Source organism: Protobothrops mucrosquamatus, unplaced genomic scaffold, assembly GCF_001527695.2.
Source record: "Protobothrops mucrosquamatus isolate PMUCROS unplaced genomic scaffold, P.Mucros_1.0 scaffold586, whole genome shotgun sequence".
NCBI lineage: Eukaryota > Metazoa > Chordata > Lepidosauria > Squamata > Viperidae > Protobothrops > Protobothrops mucrosquamatus.
In genome coordinates this window covers 8,596-20,531 of record NW_015386886.1, presented here as the reverse complement: position 1 = coordinate 20,531, position 11,936 = coordinate 8,596, and the positions used below count along the sequence as shown (strand labels likewise).

Sequence of the window (11,936 nt, the reverse complement as noted above, 5' to 3'; positions counted from 1 at the left end):
AGGACTGGCCTAGGGGAAATTTTTAGCGGGGTTTTAAAATAATTTTAAATTAATTTGGCCAAATGTTAATATTGTCTTTTAATTATGTTTTTAATTGTAGCATTTTGTATTTTTGTAGTTGTTTTATCTGGCTGTTAGCCGCCCTGAGTCCGCAAGGAGAAGGGCGGGATATAAATATAATAAACATAAACATAAACATAAACAGAAAGAAATATTTCTTTTTTTTTTCCAGCTTAGCAATCAAGCAAAACAATAAGTCTCTGTGAGAGTAAAAACTTTTTGGGAGCCCAGATATCCAGAAATTACAAGTCCAAATACTTAGTCGTTTAGTCTAGTTGTTCTTTTTTTTTTCTTTTCCTTAGCTTTATATTCCCAAAGTAGGCAGGAGCCGCAGAATTGAGAAGGGGGAAAAAGGTATTTGCAAAGGCTTTTACAGGAAAATAGTTGGGAAGCAGGAAAGGTAAGGTAAGGTCTCACCCAACTTCTCCAAGTTGCTTTCGATGTGCTTAGTAGTGCTTTGGGCTTTCGGCAGGAACAGCTTGGTGATCGGCCATGTTAATGGCCTATCTTTTCTTTGTCAGTCCAAAGGAGCTGCCTCAGATCCAACGGGCTACCGCCCTTCCGCGGTCAGTCGAGGGTCCTCCTCAGCGATGGTCACCCCTCCAGGGCTACTTTTGACCCTTTGCAGGGTCTTCCGATGGAGAAAAACCGGGCGGCGGAGGGAGCAGCCTCCCCACGCGCTCGCTGGCGCCGCAATCGCAAACCGGAAGCCCGACATCCTCCATCTTAATGTTGCTTTCTTCAGTTTCTGTTGCTTTTTGAGTTGCAGGTACTTTGGTTGAAATCAGAGTTTGATTGTCAAAGTTCTCAGTAAATTGTGTTTGTTGTTGTGTAGAATCCTCTTTGATGTTGATTTGTTCCTCTTCTATTGTTTTTTGGCTTATAAGTTGATCAGTTGGAATCTGGGCTTCAATTTGTAATTTTAAGGTGACATCTTTGTTTTTCACTCTGGAGTTCATTAGCTCAGTGGCTTCGATATTTTTTTCAAGTATAAGTTTATAGTTAAGTTGTGGGTAGGATTCCTCCATTTCTATGGTGATTAAAGATAGTCTATTAGTGGAGGCTATGTTTAGGAAAGGCAGCAAATGTCCACCTCCACTGTTCCTAGAAATTGTTTTCACCACCCAGCTGTTTCAAGTTCTTATCTTTTTTAGATAATGTGAAGGGCAAATCTAGGGAGTAAGCAAGCCTCACAGTCAAAGAAATTCAGTTGCTGAATTTTGCTTCGCCACAAGATGTCCCCAATAGGCTAGAGAATCTTTTTCCAGAAATCAGTTAGGCTTTTATCTAGTTAAAAAAATTTTTCCCCAACTTAACAAATAGGTAAGATGATAGGTCCCTGTAGTAGGAACTTTTGGGGACCCCAAAGTATCCAAAAAATGAAAATCCAGTTATTTAGTTGTTTAGATTAGTTATTCTTTTCTTTTCAACGCTTAGTTTCCCAGAGTAGGCAGACACCGCTGTGTTAAAAGCGGGGAAGAAATTTCAAGAGGCTTTCACAGGAAGGTAGTTGGGATAAAAGAAAGGTAAGGAAAGGTCTCACCCAAATCCTCCGCGGTGCTTCGTTGTGCTTGGTGGTAATTTTGGCTTTCGGCTGGCACGGCTTAGAGATTGGCCATGTTAATGGCCGATCTTTTCTCTGACGGTCCAAAGGAGCTGCCTCGGATCAAAAGGAAGAGCTACCGTTCGTGGCCAGCTCAAGTTACAGATCTTCCATTTTAGTCTCTAGGGAGCGAACGATGGCAAACAGAATAGATGGAAATGGAGCTCCATGTGGATTATCCCTCAAATTAGCTTGTATTCCTGCATGACAACCTCGCCTCCTTTTCTTTTTCTGATCTTGTCTCTTCCATCTTTTCCTTAAAGAGACCTCACTCCTTTTCGCCCCTGCAGAACGCTGCCGCCACCACCAACTCCTCCAAAAGCCTCTCTCCCATCCTCTGGGCCTGCTGACAGCCTCATCCAGTTCCTTCGCTCCATAAGCCCCGGGACCTCTCCTCCTCTGCCTCCTTTGGAAACAGCCCTTATTTGCAATAGAATCCGTTGCTGAGCCAGCAGTCAGATCTTGCTGCTGGCAGAACAATTTCAAACAGCGCCAACGACTTTTAATGGTCTCACCAACAGTTCTGAAACAGCTAGAAACTCGCCATGCCAGCAAAGATTGTCAGTCGTATGTTGTATGTTACCTTAGTTCCACCACATTGCTCAAACACATTAAAACCTTCCTGATTATGTGGCCTATATCCCTTAATATCCCTCCCATAACTCTTCACCTTCGAGAGCCAATGCAGCCGCAGCTGATCCAGGCACCGCCATCTTAGAACTTAGACATTTTCTAGTGGCCGTGAACAATCCTGCCATGGGCTCTCCACAATTATTTTTTCTATTGCTTTCTTCTGCTTACTGTAGAAGACGTACATAAATGTAACTCTGATGGTGCAGTGGTTAAGTGCAGTATTGCAGGCAAACTCTGCCCACAGCTGGAGTTCAATCCTGACAGGACTCAAGGTTGACTCAGTCTTCCATCCTTCCAAGGTCAGTAAAATGAGGACCCAGATTATTGAGGGCAATATGCAAATAATGCTGACATTATAAACAGCCCAGAGAATACTGTAAAGCACTATGGGGTGGTATATTACTCTAAATGCTATTGCTACGTAGATGCAATAACTCACAGAAAGACTGCTTTAAGATTGTTGTATAGAGAGCAGTAGCATCAACAGGTGCTGAATAAATAGCTAATAATAAGTATGCCTATTATCAGTTCTCATAACAGGAACTCAAAGAACAGAGTTTTGTGTTTTTTATTCCAAATGCATGGATGATAATTTTATATAATAATAATGATATTAAGAACAATAAAACCATATTTGTGCAGATGGGCACATTTATGAAACTGTTTTTTTTTAATGAGTCAGTAAACCAACCAAAGACAATCTGGGAACTAACAATCACAACCATCTCAATCACTTTTTATCAAGACTCCACCCAGTTTTCTGCAACTACAACTCTTTAATTAGTTTCAAACGACAAATGCAGGCCTTGACCACCAAAGGTGATGTCGCAGGAGGACTGGCCAAACCGGGAGGAGGAATCAAGCAGGGGTGTCTGGAATCTCTACATAGGCAGAAGAGGACAGGGTCCAATGCCCTCTCCCGAATGCCATTAAATCTTATTCAGTATGGTCTAGGTGCAAACTACCAGTCTGAGAAGTTTCTTATATTATAGCCATGAGCAATAAAATAGCTAATTGAACTCTTCAAGTGGGGATCTGATTGTTTTCACTAGACAGGGATAGAATACCAAACAAACAGCTGCCAAGTCAACTACATATTCAATACATTTTCTACAAATTAGGAAATGATAGAAAGAACTGTTAATTTCTGATTTTTCTTTTTTCCTACTATTTCTTGATCACTTATGTATGAAAATGAATTTGTCTAGATTTTTTTTATATTTGCTTAGCAAGCCATCAGTAATTTTCTCATACTTTTGGAATTCCACCATATTCAAGAACAGGACAGCTATCGTACTTCACAAAGAAACAGTAAAACAGACACAGACCTTTATTTCCTGCATCCTCTATAATCTGATATACTAGTTTCTCCTGATTGTCAGATCCCTTCATTTTGCTGCAAGAAAACAGAATGTAAAGTGAACATTTTTTCAAAAAGATTTGGTAAATATGGAAAATGGATAGCACAAGTGAAGTATTGTTTCCCGAAACTCCACTGAGAGATAAAGCTAGTCTTGAATAATTATAACCACTGGAATCCTCTCAGTGAATCAGAATGAGATCACTTGGCTGCTTGATCTCTCACACATCAGCTCACATGTGTTCCTTCCTCCCAGTAGCACATCTACTTCAGGGCAAAATGGTTCAAAGCCTTCAACAAAGGAGCTTATACTAAAAAAGCACCTCTTGCTCTTGCTATTATAAATAATAGAAAAGTTAAAAAAGAAATCCAACATAATCCAGTTAAAAATAATCAGGAATTAAGCAAATACAAAAATGGGATATTATAAAATCTCCACCTATCAAAGTTAACAAATGCTAAGTTCTAGATAGTCCATCTGTTCTATCCCTGAAGATAAGAAAAAATCTTTATGGTAAAGTCTGCTTTTTATTCTCAATATTAGAGCACAAAATCCCAAAATGTTTCTTTTAAAGTTTGTTATATTTGCTGATTGATCTTATTGATATTTTCTTTCTTCAAATACTTTGTAGGTTATAGAAAACTGATTGCATATCTCAGACCTGAAGATTCCAATAAAAATCCTAAGGGCTCTACAGAAGTGAAACGTGTCCCTCTTTTCTGGATGAAGGGCACAAATCCAGCAGTATAATCTGATGAAATAAATTCACTTTATGGCTAAAGTTTGAATTCAAACTTTATACCACAGTGTATGAGGAAAAAATGCAAAGGTGTTTTCTGGAAGAAACTGGATTTTCTTTTTCTATCTTTAAAAGATCCTGGCTAAAGTTAAAACAATCCACAAACTGATTTTGATCATTGGATAGATGGAGTCTGTCACTTAAATAATTTTAAATCAGAACATCAGCTTTTAGCTAGGTTCCTGAGAAAGAAATATTAAACAGAGAGAGCTCAGTTATCAGCAGTAACTAAGTTAGCAAAAAAGAAACTGAATTGGAAAGTTTGAGTGGAAAGACATGTCAGAGTGAAGATAAGAGTCTTTATCCAAGGATATCTTTCAGCATTAATTTCTGTTAAAGAAGGCTATTTAAGGAATAAACATCTGTACTAAGTTTGTTATTTTCATCCCATTGAGTATTTGAAATAAGAGAAATATAATTAAGATTAATAGAATTTGAAGGTTGACTGATATTATTTTGAGAGATATTTCTGTATTAATTCCATTACCCCTTTACCCCCACCCTCTTTTTATTTTTTATTACAGCCTAAAGTGTCAATATTTTACAAGAGCATAGAAGCAAATACTAAGGAGATGTGGAAATGGAAATGGCTTCTGTGAAGCAGATCTCCTCTAGGAATGTGTGCTTAATGGTTTTAACCCATGAAAGTCAGGCCAAAACTTCATAAAACTATTGAGATTATGAGGCACACACAGCTTAGCCCAGGCGTGTCCAAAGTCCGGCCCGCGGGTCATTTGCGGCCCGCGTTCCGGTTTAATATGGCCCTCTAACAGCCCTCCCTGCTCTGTGTAAATGCGGCCCTCCCACAGCCCTCCCTATCAGAAAGTTTATTGTGTCTGCCGCGCTCACTCCTCCTCCCTGCCTGGCGGGGTCTCCCTCGACCAACAGGCAGCGGCTGATCTCGTTTTGCATCCCTCGAGAGACTCTGCTTGGACTGTGCCACGGGGACAGCCTGATTTTCGGCCAGGCATCCGCCTCGCCGGACCAAGAACGGGAGCCTGGTGGCTGCTCCTTCCACAACTCTTTCCGAAGGCTTCCCCGCCCCCGCCCCCACCCCTTCTAGGTAGGGAGAGGAGAGGCTCAGGCTGCGGTCATATTTTTGCTCTCCCCTGGCAAAGCAATCCTCAAGTTGCTGCTGTTCGGTGAGAAAACTTCTTCCCCGTCTTTCCTCAACCTGGTGCCCTCTGGGTGAGCTGGGAATATAATTCCCAGGACCTCCAGTATTATTCTGGAAGATGGGATCCTTAAGGTATCTTGTACAGGTCGGAGTTGTCCCCTCCCCCTCCGTTCTTAAATTTAATCACGGTTTAAGCAAGTAAACGTCTGGATCCTCCCGACAGAGTTATAAACCAATCCCAAGGGCTGCGTTCATATAGGCTCGCACTTACGTTTGGTCGGCCAGCGAGGGGTGGGAAAGGGCTCCTCGCGAGGGAAGTGGCTGCCAAAGCCGGGGACGGCGAAGGGGGGGAGGGGTGGCAGAACAAAGCCCGGCTGGCCCAGAGATTTCCGAGGAAGACGGGCAGATGGTGAGGCAGAAGCAGGCCGTTCGCCCGCCACAGCTCAGACATGCCTGCTACACATTCCTTCCTGCAACTACTCCTAATTCCTTCGTCGGCGTGTGCCGGCCCTGGAGAGCCTGCTCGCAGTCAGGCGCACAGCCAGTTTGGCTGGCACGCAAGGCCGGGGAGGGGGGGAAACCACCGCACCTCTGCCACCCGCCCCCGCTGTCCGGGCAGCCGGCTCCCCTCTGGGATGGGACCCGGGCAGCAGCGGGCCAGGGCCTCCGCAGCACTGGGGGGCTTTTAAGAGGGAGGGGCGGTAGGGGCATCGCTCCCGGGCTGCTCCCTGGCAGCCGAGCCGGCCACGTGTCTCCCCGGGCCAGTCCGTGGTGCCCCGGGTGCCTTCTGCTGCCTCCTGCCCCCCCACACGCTTGGCCTTCCCGGGACCTCCGCCCATTTTCCCACACCCGCGCCTCCTTTCCCGCCGCCCAGCTCGCCCTCCTGCAGGATTTGGCGCTGGAAAGGCCGGCCAGCAGCCGGGGAGGCTGAGCGGCCCCAGTGAGGGAGCCGCTCCCACCTTGTGGCCGGCTGGCCAGGAATCCCATCCAGCTCGGGGAGCTCGGGGGCCACCTGACCGCCGCAGGAGTGTCCACGTCAGCCGCCTCCTGGTGGGCCCGCTAATTGTGGGCTCCCGACTGGCTTCCTCCGTGAGTCAGGCACCCGGGCCTCCGCAGAGCCGCCTCTAGTTGCACCCCGCGAGGGCCCGACCGAGCCCCGGCCTGACCTTCGAAACGCAGTTTGCCCGAATTCTTTCTGAACTGTAAGCTGTCCAGAGTCACTGAAAGGGACAACCAGACATCTTGAGGGGAGAGGAAAGAGAGAGGGGAAAGAGAGGAAAGAGAGAGGAAAGAAAGAAAGAAAGAGAGAGGAAAGAGAGGAGAGAGGGAGAGGAAAGAGAGAAACGGAGGGGAAAGACAGAGAGGAAAGACAGAAAGAGGAAAGAGAGAGGGAGAGGAAAGAAAGAAAGAGGAAAGAGAAAGAGAGAGGAAAGAGGAAGAGGAAAGAGAAAGAGGAAAGAAAGACAGAAAGGGGAAGAGGAAGAGGAAAGACAGAAAGAGGAAGAGGAAGGAGAGAGGGGAAAGAGAGAGGAAAGAAAGAGAAAGGAAAGAGAAAGAGAGAGAGGAAAGAGAAAGGGGGAGAGGAGGGAGAGGAAAGAAAGAGAGAGAGGGGAGAGGAAAGGAAAAGGAAAGAGAGAAAGAGAGAGAAAGGAAAGAGAGAGGGAGAGGAAAGAGAAAGAGAGGGAGAGAAAAGAGAAAGAGAGAGGAAAAAAAGAGAGGAAAGAGAAAGAGAGAGAGGAAAGAGAAAGAGGAAAGAAAGAGGGAGAGGAAAGAGAGAGAGGAAAGAAAGACAGAGAGAGGAAAGAGAAAGAGGAAAGAGAGAGAGAGAGGAAAGAGAGAGGAAAGAAAGAGAGAAAGGAAAGAGAAAGAGAGAGAGGAAAGAGAAAGAGGGGGAGAGGAAAAAGAAAGAGAGAGAGGGGAGAGGAAAGGGAAAGGAAAGAGAGAGAGAGAGAAAGAGGCATAAAATAATTCATTTGCATTTAATTGTAATGGTTCAAAGAATGTTCGGAAAAATGTTCGGCCCTCCAGCACATTCACTTCATCCAATCTGGCCCTCTTTGAAAAAAGTTTGGACACCCCTGGCTTAGCCCTTTCCAAAGAAAAAAAATGCTAAAGGCATTTTGGTGCACAGCAGGATAATGAGGGTAGCTGGTGTTCAAAATGCATTTTAGGCTTTGGAGGAAAAGAATTCTGGTTTGTGCCCTTGGAGTCTCCTGGGTATTTGGAGCTTCCAGCGGAGTATCTGCTTTGTGCCTGCAGTGGATGCTTTCTAATGACCAGGCCAGGGCACCTACAGCTTCTTTCTCTAGCCTCCCTGTGCTCATGCCATGTTGCAGCACCCCCATAACTTGCATGTGGCCTGCACCAGGTGTACTTAATGACGGCAGTTGCTTAACAACCATGCCTGGGAAAGTCATGATGCAATCATAAAGTTGAGCCAGGTCACATGGTGACCACCAATGACTTATGACCAAAATTCCAGGCTCAGTTGTGATTGTACTTGTATTTCCATTTGGACTTGCTACCTTATGAAGGGATAAATGAAAGTTACTTAATAACTCTCTGAAGTACCTGGGGGTAACATTTGACAAATCAGTAACATGACAACACCTAGAAAAAAATAGCTGCAAAATTGAAAAGTCGCAACAATTTACTGAGTAGACTGGCTGGAACATCCTGGGGTGTTGATGCTAACACCCCATGAACAACAGCCTTGGTTTTGGTTTATTCCACAGCTGAATATTATGCTAGTGTGTGGCTTAATAGCATCCACATCCAAATAGTCAATGGGTATCATCTCTGGCACACTGTATCCTACTCCTGTGCAATGGTTACCATTTCTTAGCAATATCATACCACATTAGAAGACAACAAGCTCTCATTTGGCTATGGACAAGGATGCTGAACAACAAGGCTCTCCCTATTCACCAGGACTATGCACAGTCCATTACAAGATTGAAATCCCTTAGACCAGCATGGAAAACAGCTATTCACCTAACATCTACTCACTTTAACCCCAAGAATGCCTGGAGAGAGGAATGATCCAAGGTACTTTCTTGTGGCCTGACCATTAGTGATCTCTTTAACAAACCACCTGTTTTTAACCTGCCTCACTTTGTCTGTATGAAACTGAACAGGTGTGATACTGGAAGAAGTACCTCTGCCCTGTATCAGTGGGAATGGAAAGATTTTCTGATTTCCTAGAAGAAGCCACTACTGTACCCCTGTAGAGGTTTTTGTGTATAATTACGTGAATTGTGTGTATATGTTTACTTCTCTTCTGTCATGTTCTCATGTTATGCTGAATAAATCAATAACTTATACTTTTTCATACTAAGAAACTGATGGACAATTTTAACAAAAGAGAGTTAAAAAAATAATCCATACGCAGCATTCTGAGATTCCTTGATTCTGTAGAGAAGTCCACCACTGCTTCTCAAAAGATCTAGTTGACCCTAAGAGAATACACACAATTTTAAAGCATTTCCACAGATTTCTAATAATGAATGCATAGCAGGAAGCAATATATTTCCTTACTGCCCATTTGTGAGGGAAATGGGAGATTAAGAAATATGAAATATAATAAATAAATAAATATAAAGTCCACAGTCACATTAGTCAAATTCAGTAACCCTGACTCTTATTAGAATAATTATTTTATCTTTCTTCTGAAAATAAATGGATGGTTTACACTTTTAAGAGATGCAGACATATTACCTAAAGCTCCTGATTAAAAAGCAGAATATAAAGAAATTCCAAACTATAATTGTTTGCAGATAATTATAGCAAACAGATACATATGTCAAAAAGCATATACTGTCTACAATTTTCTGTGAACTTCTATTCATTGGTAAGCTCATATTCCTATTATTTCATTTATTGTTTAATTTTTACTTATGCTTATAAAATATTGTAAAAAGAAATAATAAAATTATATGTTATTTTAAAAAAACAGGGTTTTTTTCCAACAGGATGAAGGACACTAAGTTCATAAGGATCCGGTACAGCAAAGATGCACCAATCTAAATATGAACTTATAGAGTAATGAGAACTGTAAACTGTATTCTTACTTTAAAATAGTATTCTTAACACATAGAACATATTTTTATTTCAGACTGCAGCTGGATAACTTTTTTTAAAAACAACAACCACATACAATTCAGGAAGCTCTTACCATAGATAGCAGTCGGTTAATGGCCATAGCCCGTTGCTGAGCTTCCATGTGAGGCATGTCGTTCTGAATCACTTGGTCTGTAATACCATGGGGAAACTGATGGCACAGCTCAATTATCCTGGGCAAAACAGAAATAGTAAGATAAGGCTTCCAGTTTTGTGCAACTAGTGCTACAGCCAAGGATCAAGACGATCTGAGCCCTACAGCTGATTTCTCTGTTTGGGGACTCTAAATGGGCCCAAATAAGAATTGTAAACAGGATTCATGACTAGGCAACCAAGATGACCAGATAGAAAAGAAGCATGATATTGATGTGATTATTATTGGTAGAAATTTTAGAAAAAATTTTATATTTGTTACCTATAAAATTAAAAATGGTATTAATTTAAGGTTGCAAAGAGAATATTATTGGAAGAAAAAATCAAGCACAACTATTATGTGGATTTTGGAATATAGAAACTGTTAGTGATTACTTTGTAAACATAAACCCAGACAACACGCTGTTTACCAAGTATCAAGGTGTTTATGTTAAAAAAAATCAATATAGTATTTTTTTAAAAAGTAGTAGTAAGATAAATACAGTTAACTCTAAATTTGTGTATTTTTTTCTTATAAAATTAAGAGTCTATCAACTGATATTATAAAACAAATAAAAAAACACCCATAAAGAGGTAAATACAAATGAAAAGAAATATAAAAACATGAAACAATTAAGTCAGAAAACATGGAAATGAATTGTGTAAACAATTCGTTCTTTGCAGTTTACATTAAAATTAAGTTGGCTGAAGAGTCTTTATCTAGTATCAATTATTTTGCGAATAAAAAAATATCGGCTTCTCAACAATTAGCACTAAAGAAATAGATGCGTATTCCAAAGCTAAAACTTGCTTTCAACAACTTCCCTCAAAATGCAAATGTATCAACTATCCTACACTCATTAATTCCATCAAGGTTTTATCTCATTCTCTTGTTACATTCCTACACGTTAACCCCGCCCTACTCAAAAAACTCAAGTTCGACCCACACTATCTTTAGGCCCACCAATCAGTACTGTTCGTTCTCCGCTCTCATTCACACCCTACCTGTTTTCGATTTCCAGAGGTTCTGGAGCTTTCAAGTCCGCCATTATAAGACCATTTTTCTTCTTCTTCATTCATATACGTTTCCGCACTTGCTCCCCTGAATACGTTCAAATTACGCTACACACGAACCATCCAAACGCCTCCGCTAAAAGAAGCGTTGTGATAACGTCATTTCAAAGCGCCTGGCAGAATAGACGTAACGGAGATCGCCATGGAGACGGATCCCACCAAAGCCTTTTTGAATTTTCGACTGTATCGACGCGTTCGGCATTGAAGAGATCGTAGACGACTAAGTAAACAGAAGGAAGAAAAAAGATTAATAAAAAGATCTTTAAAGGGAGAATCAGACTTTTTAATTTGTCGGATCTGTATCCTGCAACTTTTCCTGCAAGTAAGAAGTTATTTTCTCTATTACAGCAATCTTATAAGGACGATTAAATCAAAGCCTTGTTCTCACTGACGGTGTTGGTTGTCCATTTGAAATAAAATGATTTTTTGAGAAACTCCTTTTAATATAGATCATTTTTCAGCAAGTACTCATTCCGTGGATTTCTCATTAAATTCCCATAATGAGTATGCAAGGTATTGGATTTGTATCATTTTCAAAATGCCATGCTAATGTAAACGAGAAGAATTTTTCTTTTTAAAAACGAATTAATATTAACGAGATAATGTCTCTTATTTTAACCTCAATAACATATATTTGAAAATTACTCTATAAAATACCAATGTTTAAAGAGGAATGAAGAATCCAGGAAATTTCAGAGCAACTGGATTAATATTTCTTCTCGATAAAGAACAGTAAAGACAAAAACTCCCTTGTCGAGTTCATATTTTGTTGATTGCATGGACACATCTTGTTCTTTACTTAGCAGAGTAAATATGTATTTTTTTTTCATTCTTCCAAAATGCTTTTTTAACCTTATTCTAGTCAAGAACCTTCGTGTTCCCTGCTGGAAATTGTAGCAAATATTATTTTTTTAAAAAAAATGTGGAATAAGAATTCTAATAAGAATCAGTAGATCCATCCACAGATAAATTTCATCACAGTTCCCTTGTATGCGCCATTATCTGTACTAATGCCATTTGTCTGTTGGAAAAAAAAAT

At 41.3% G+C, this 11,936-nt stretch overlaps 1 protein-coding gene across 2 annotated transcripts in view; it reads right to left on the bottom strand.

Annotated features, from left to right (window-relative positions):
• The window catches only part of POLR3F (RNA polymerase III subunit F), a 56,542-nt gene extending 45,557 nt beyond the window's left edge, over nt 1-10,985 (bottom strand). The window contains exons 1-4 of one of the 2 annotated variants that reach the window (XM_015817418.2): nt 10,830-10,985; nt 9,748-9,865; nt 8,961-9,028; nt 3,625-3,692 (exon numbers count right to left, since the gene is read on the bottom strand). In XM_015817418.2, coding sequence (XP_015672904.1) covers nt 3,625-3,692; nt 8,961-9,028; nt 9,748-9,865; nt 10,830-10,900 — 325 coding nt within the window. In that variant the 5' untranslated portion in view covers nt 10,901-10,985. The remainder of the gene's footprint in view (nt 1-3,624; nt 3,693-8,960; nt 9,029-9,747; nt 9,866-10,829) is intronic. The other variant, XM_015817416.1, reaches the window with a different exon arrangement.
• Nucleotides 10,986-11,936: the final 951 nt, after the last annotated feature.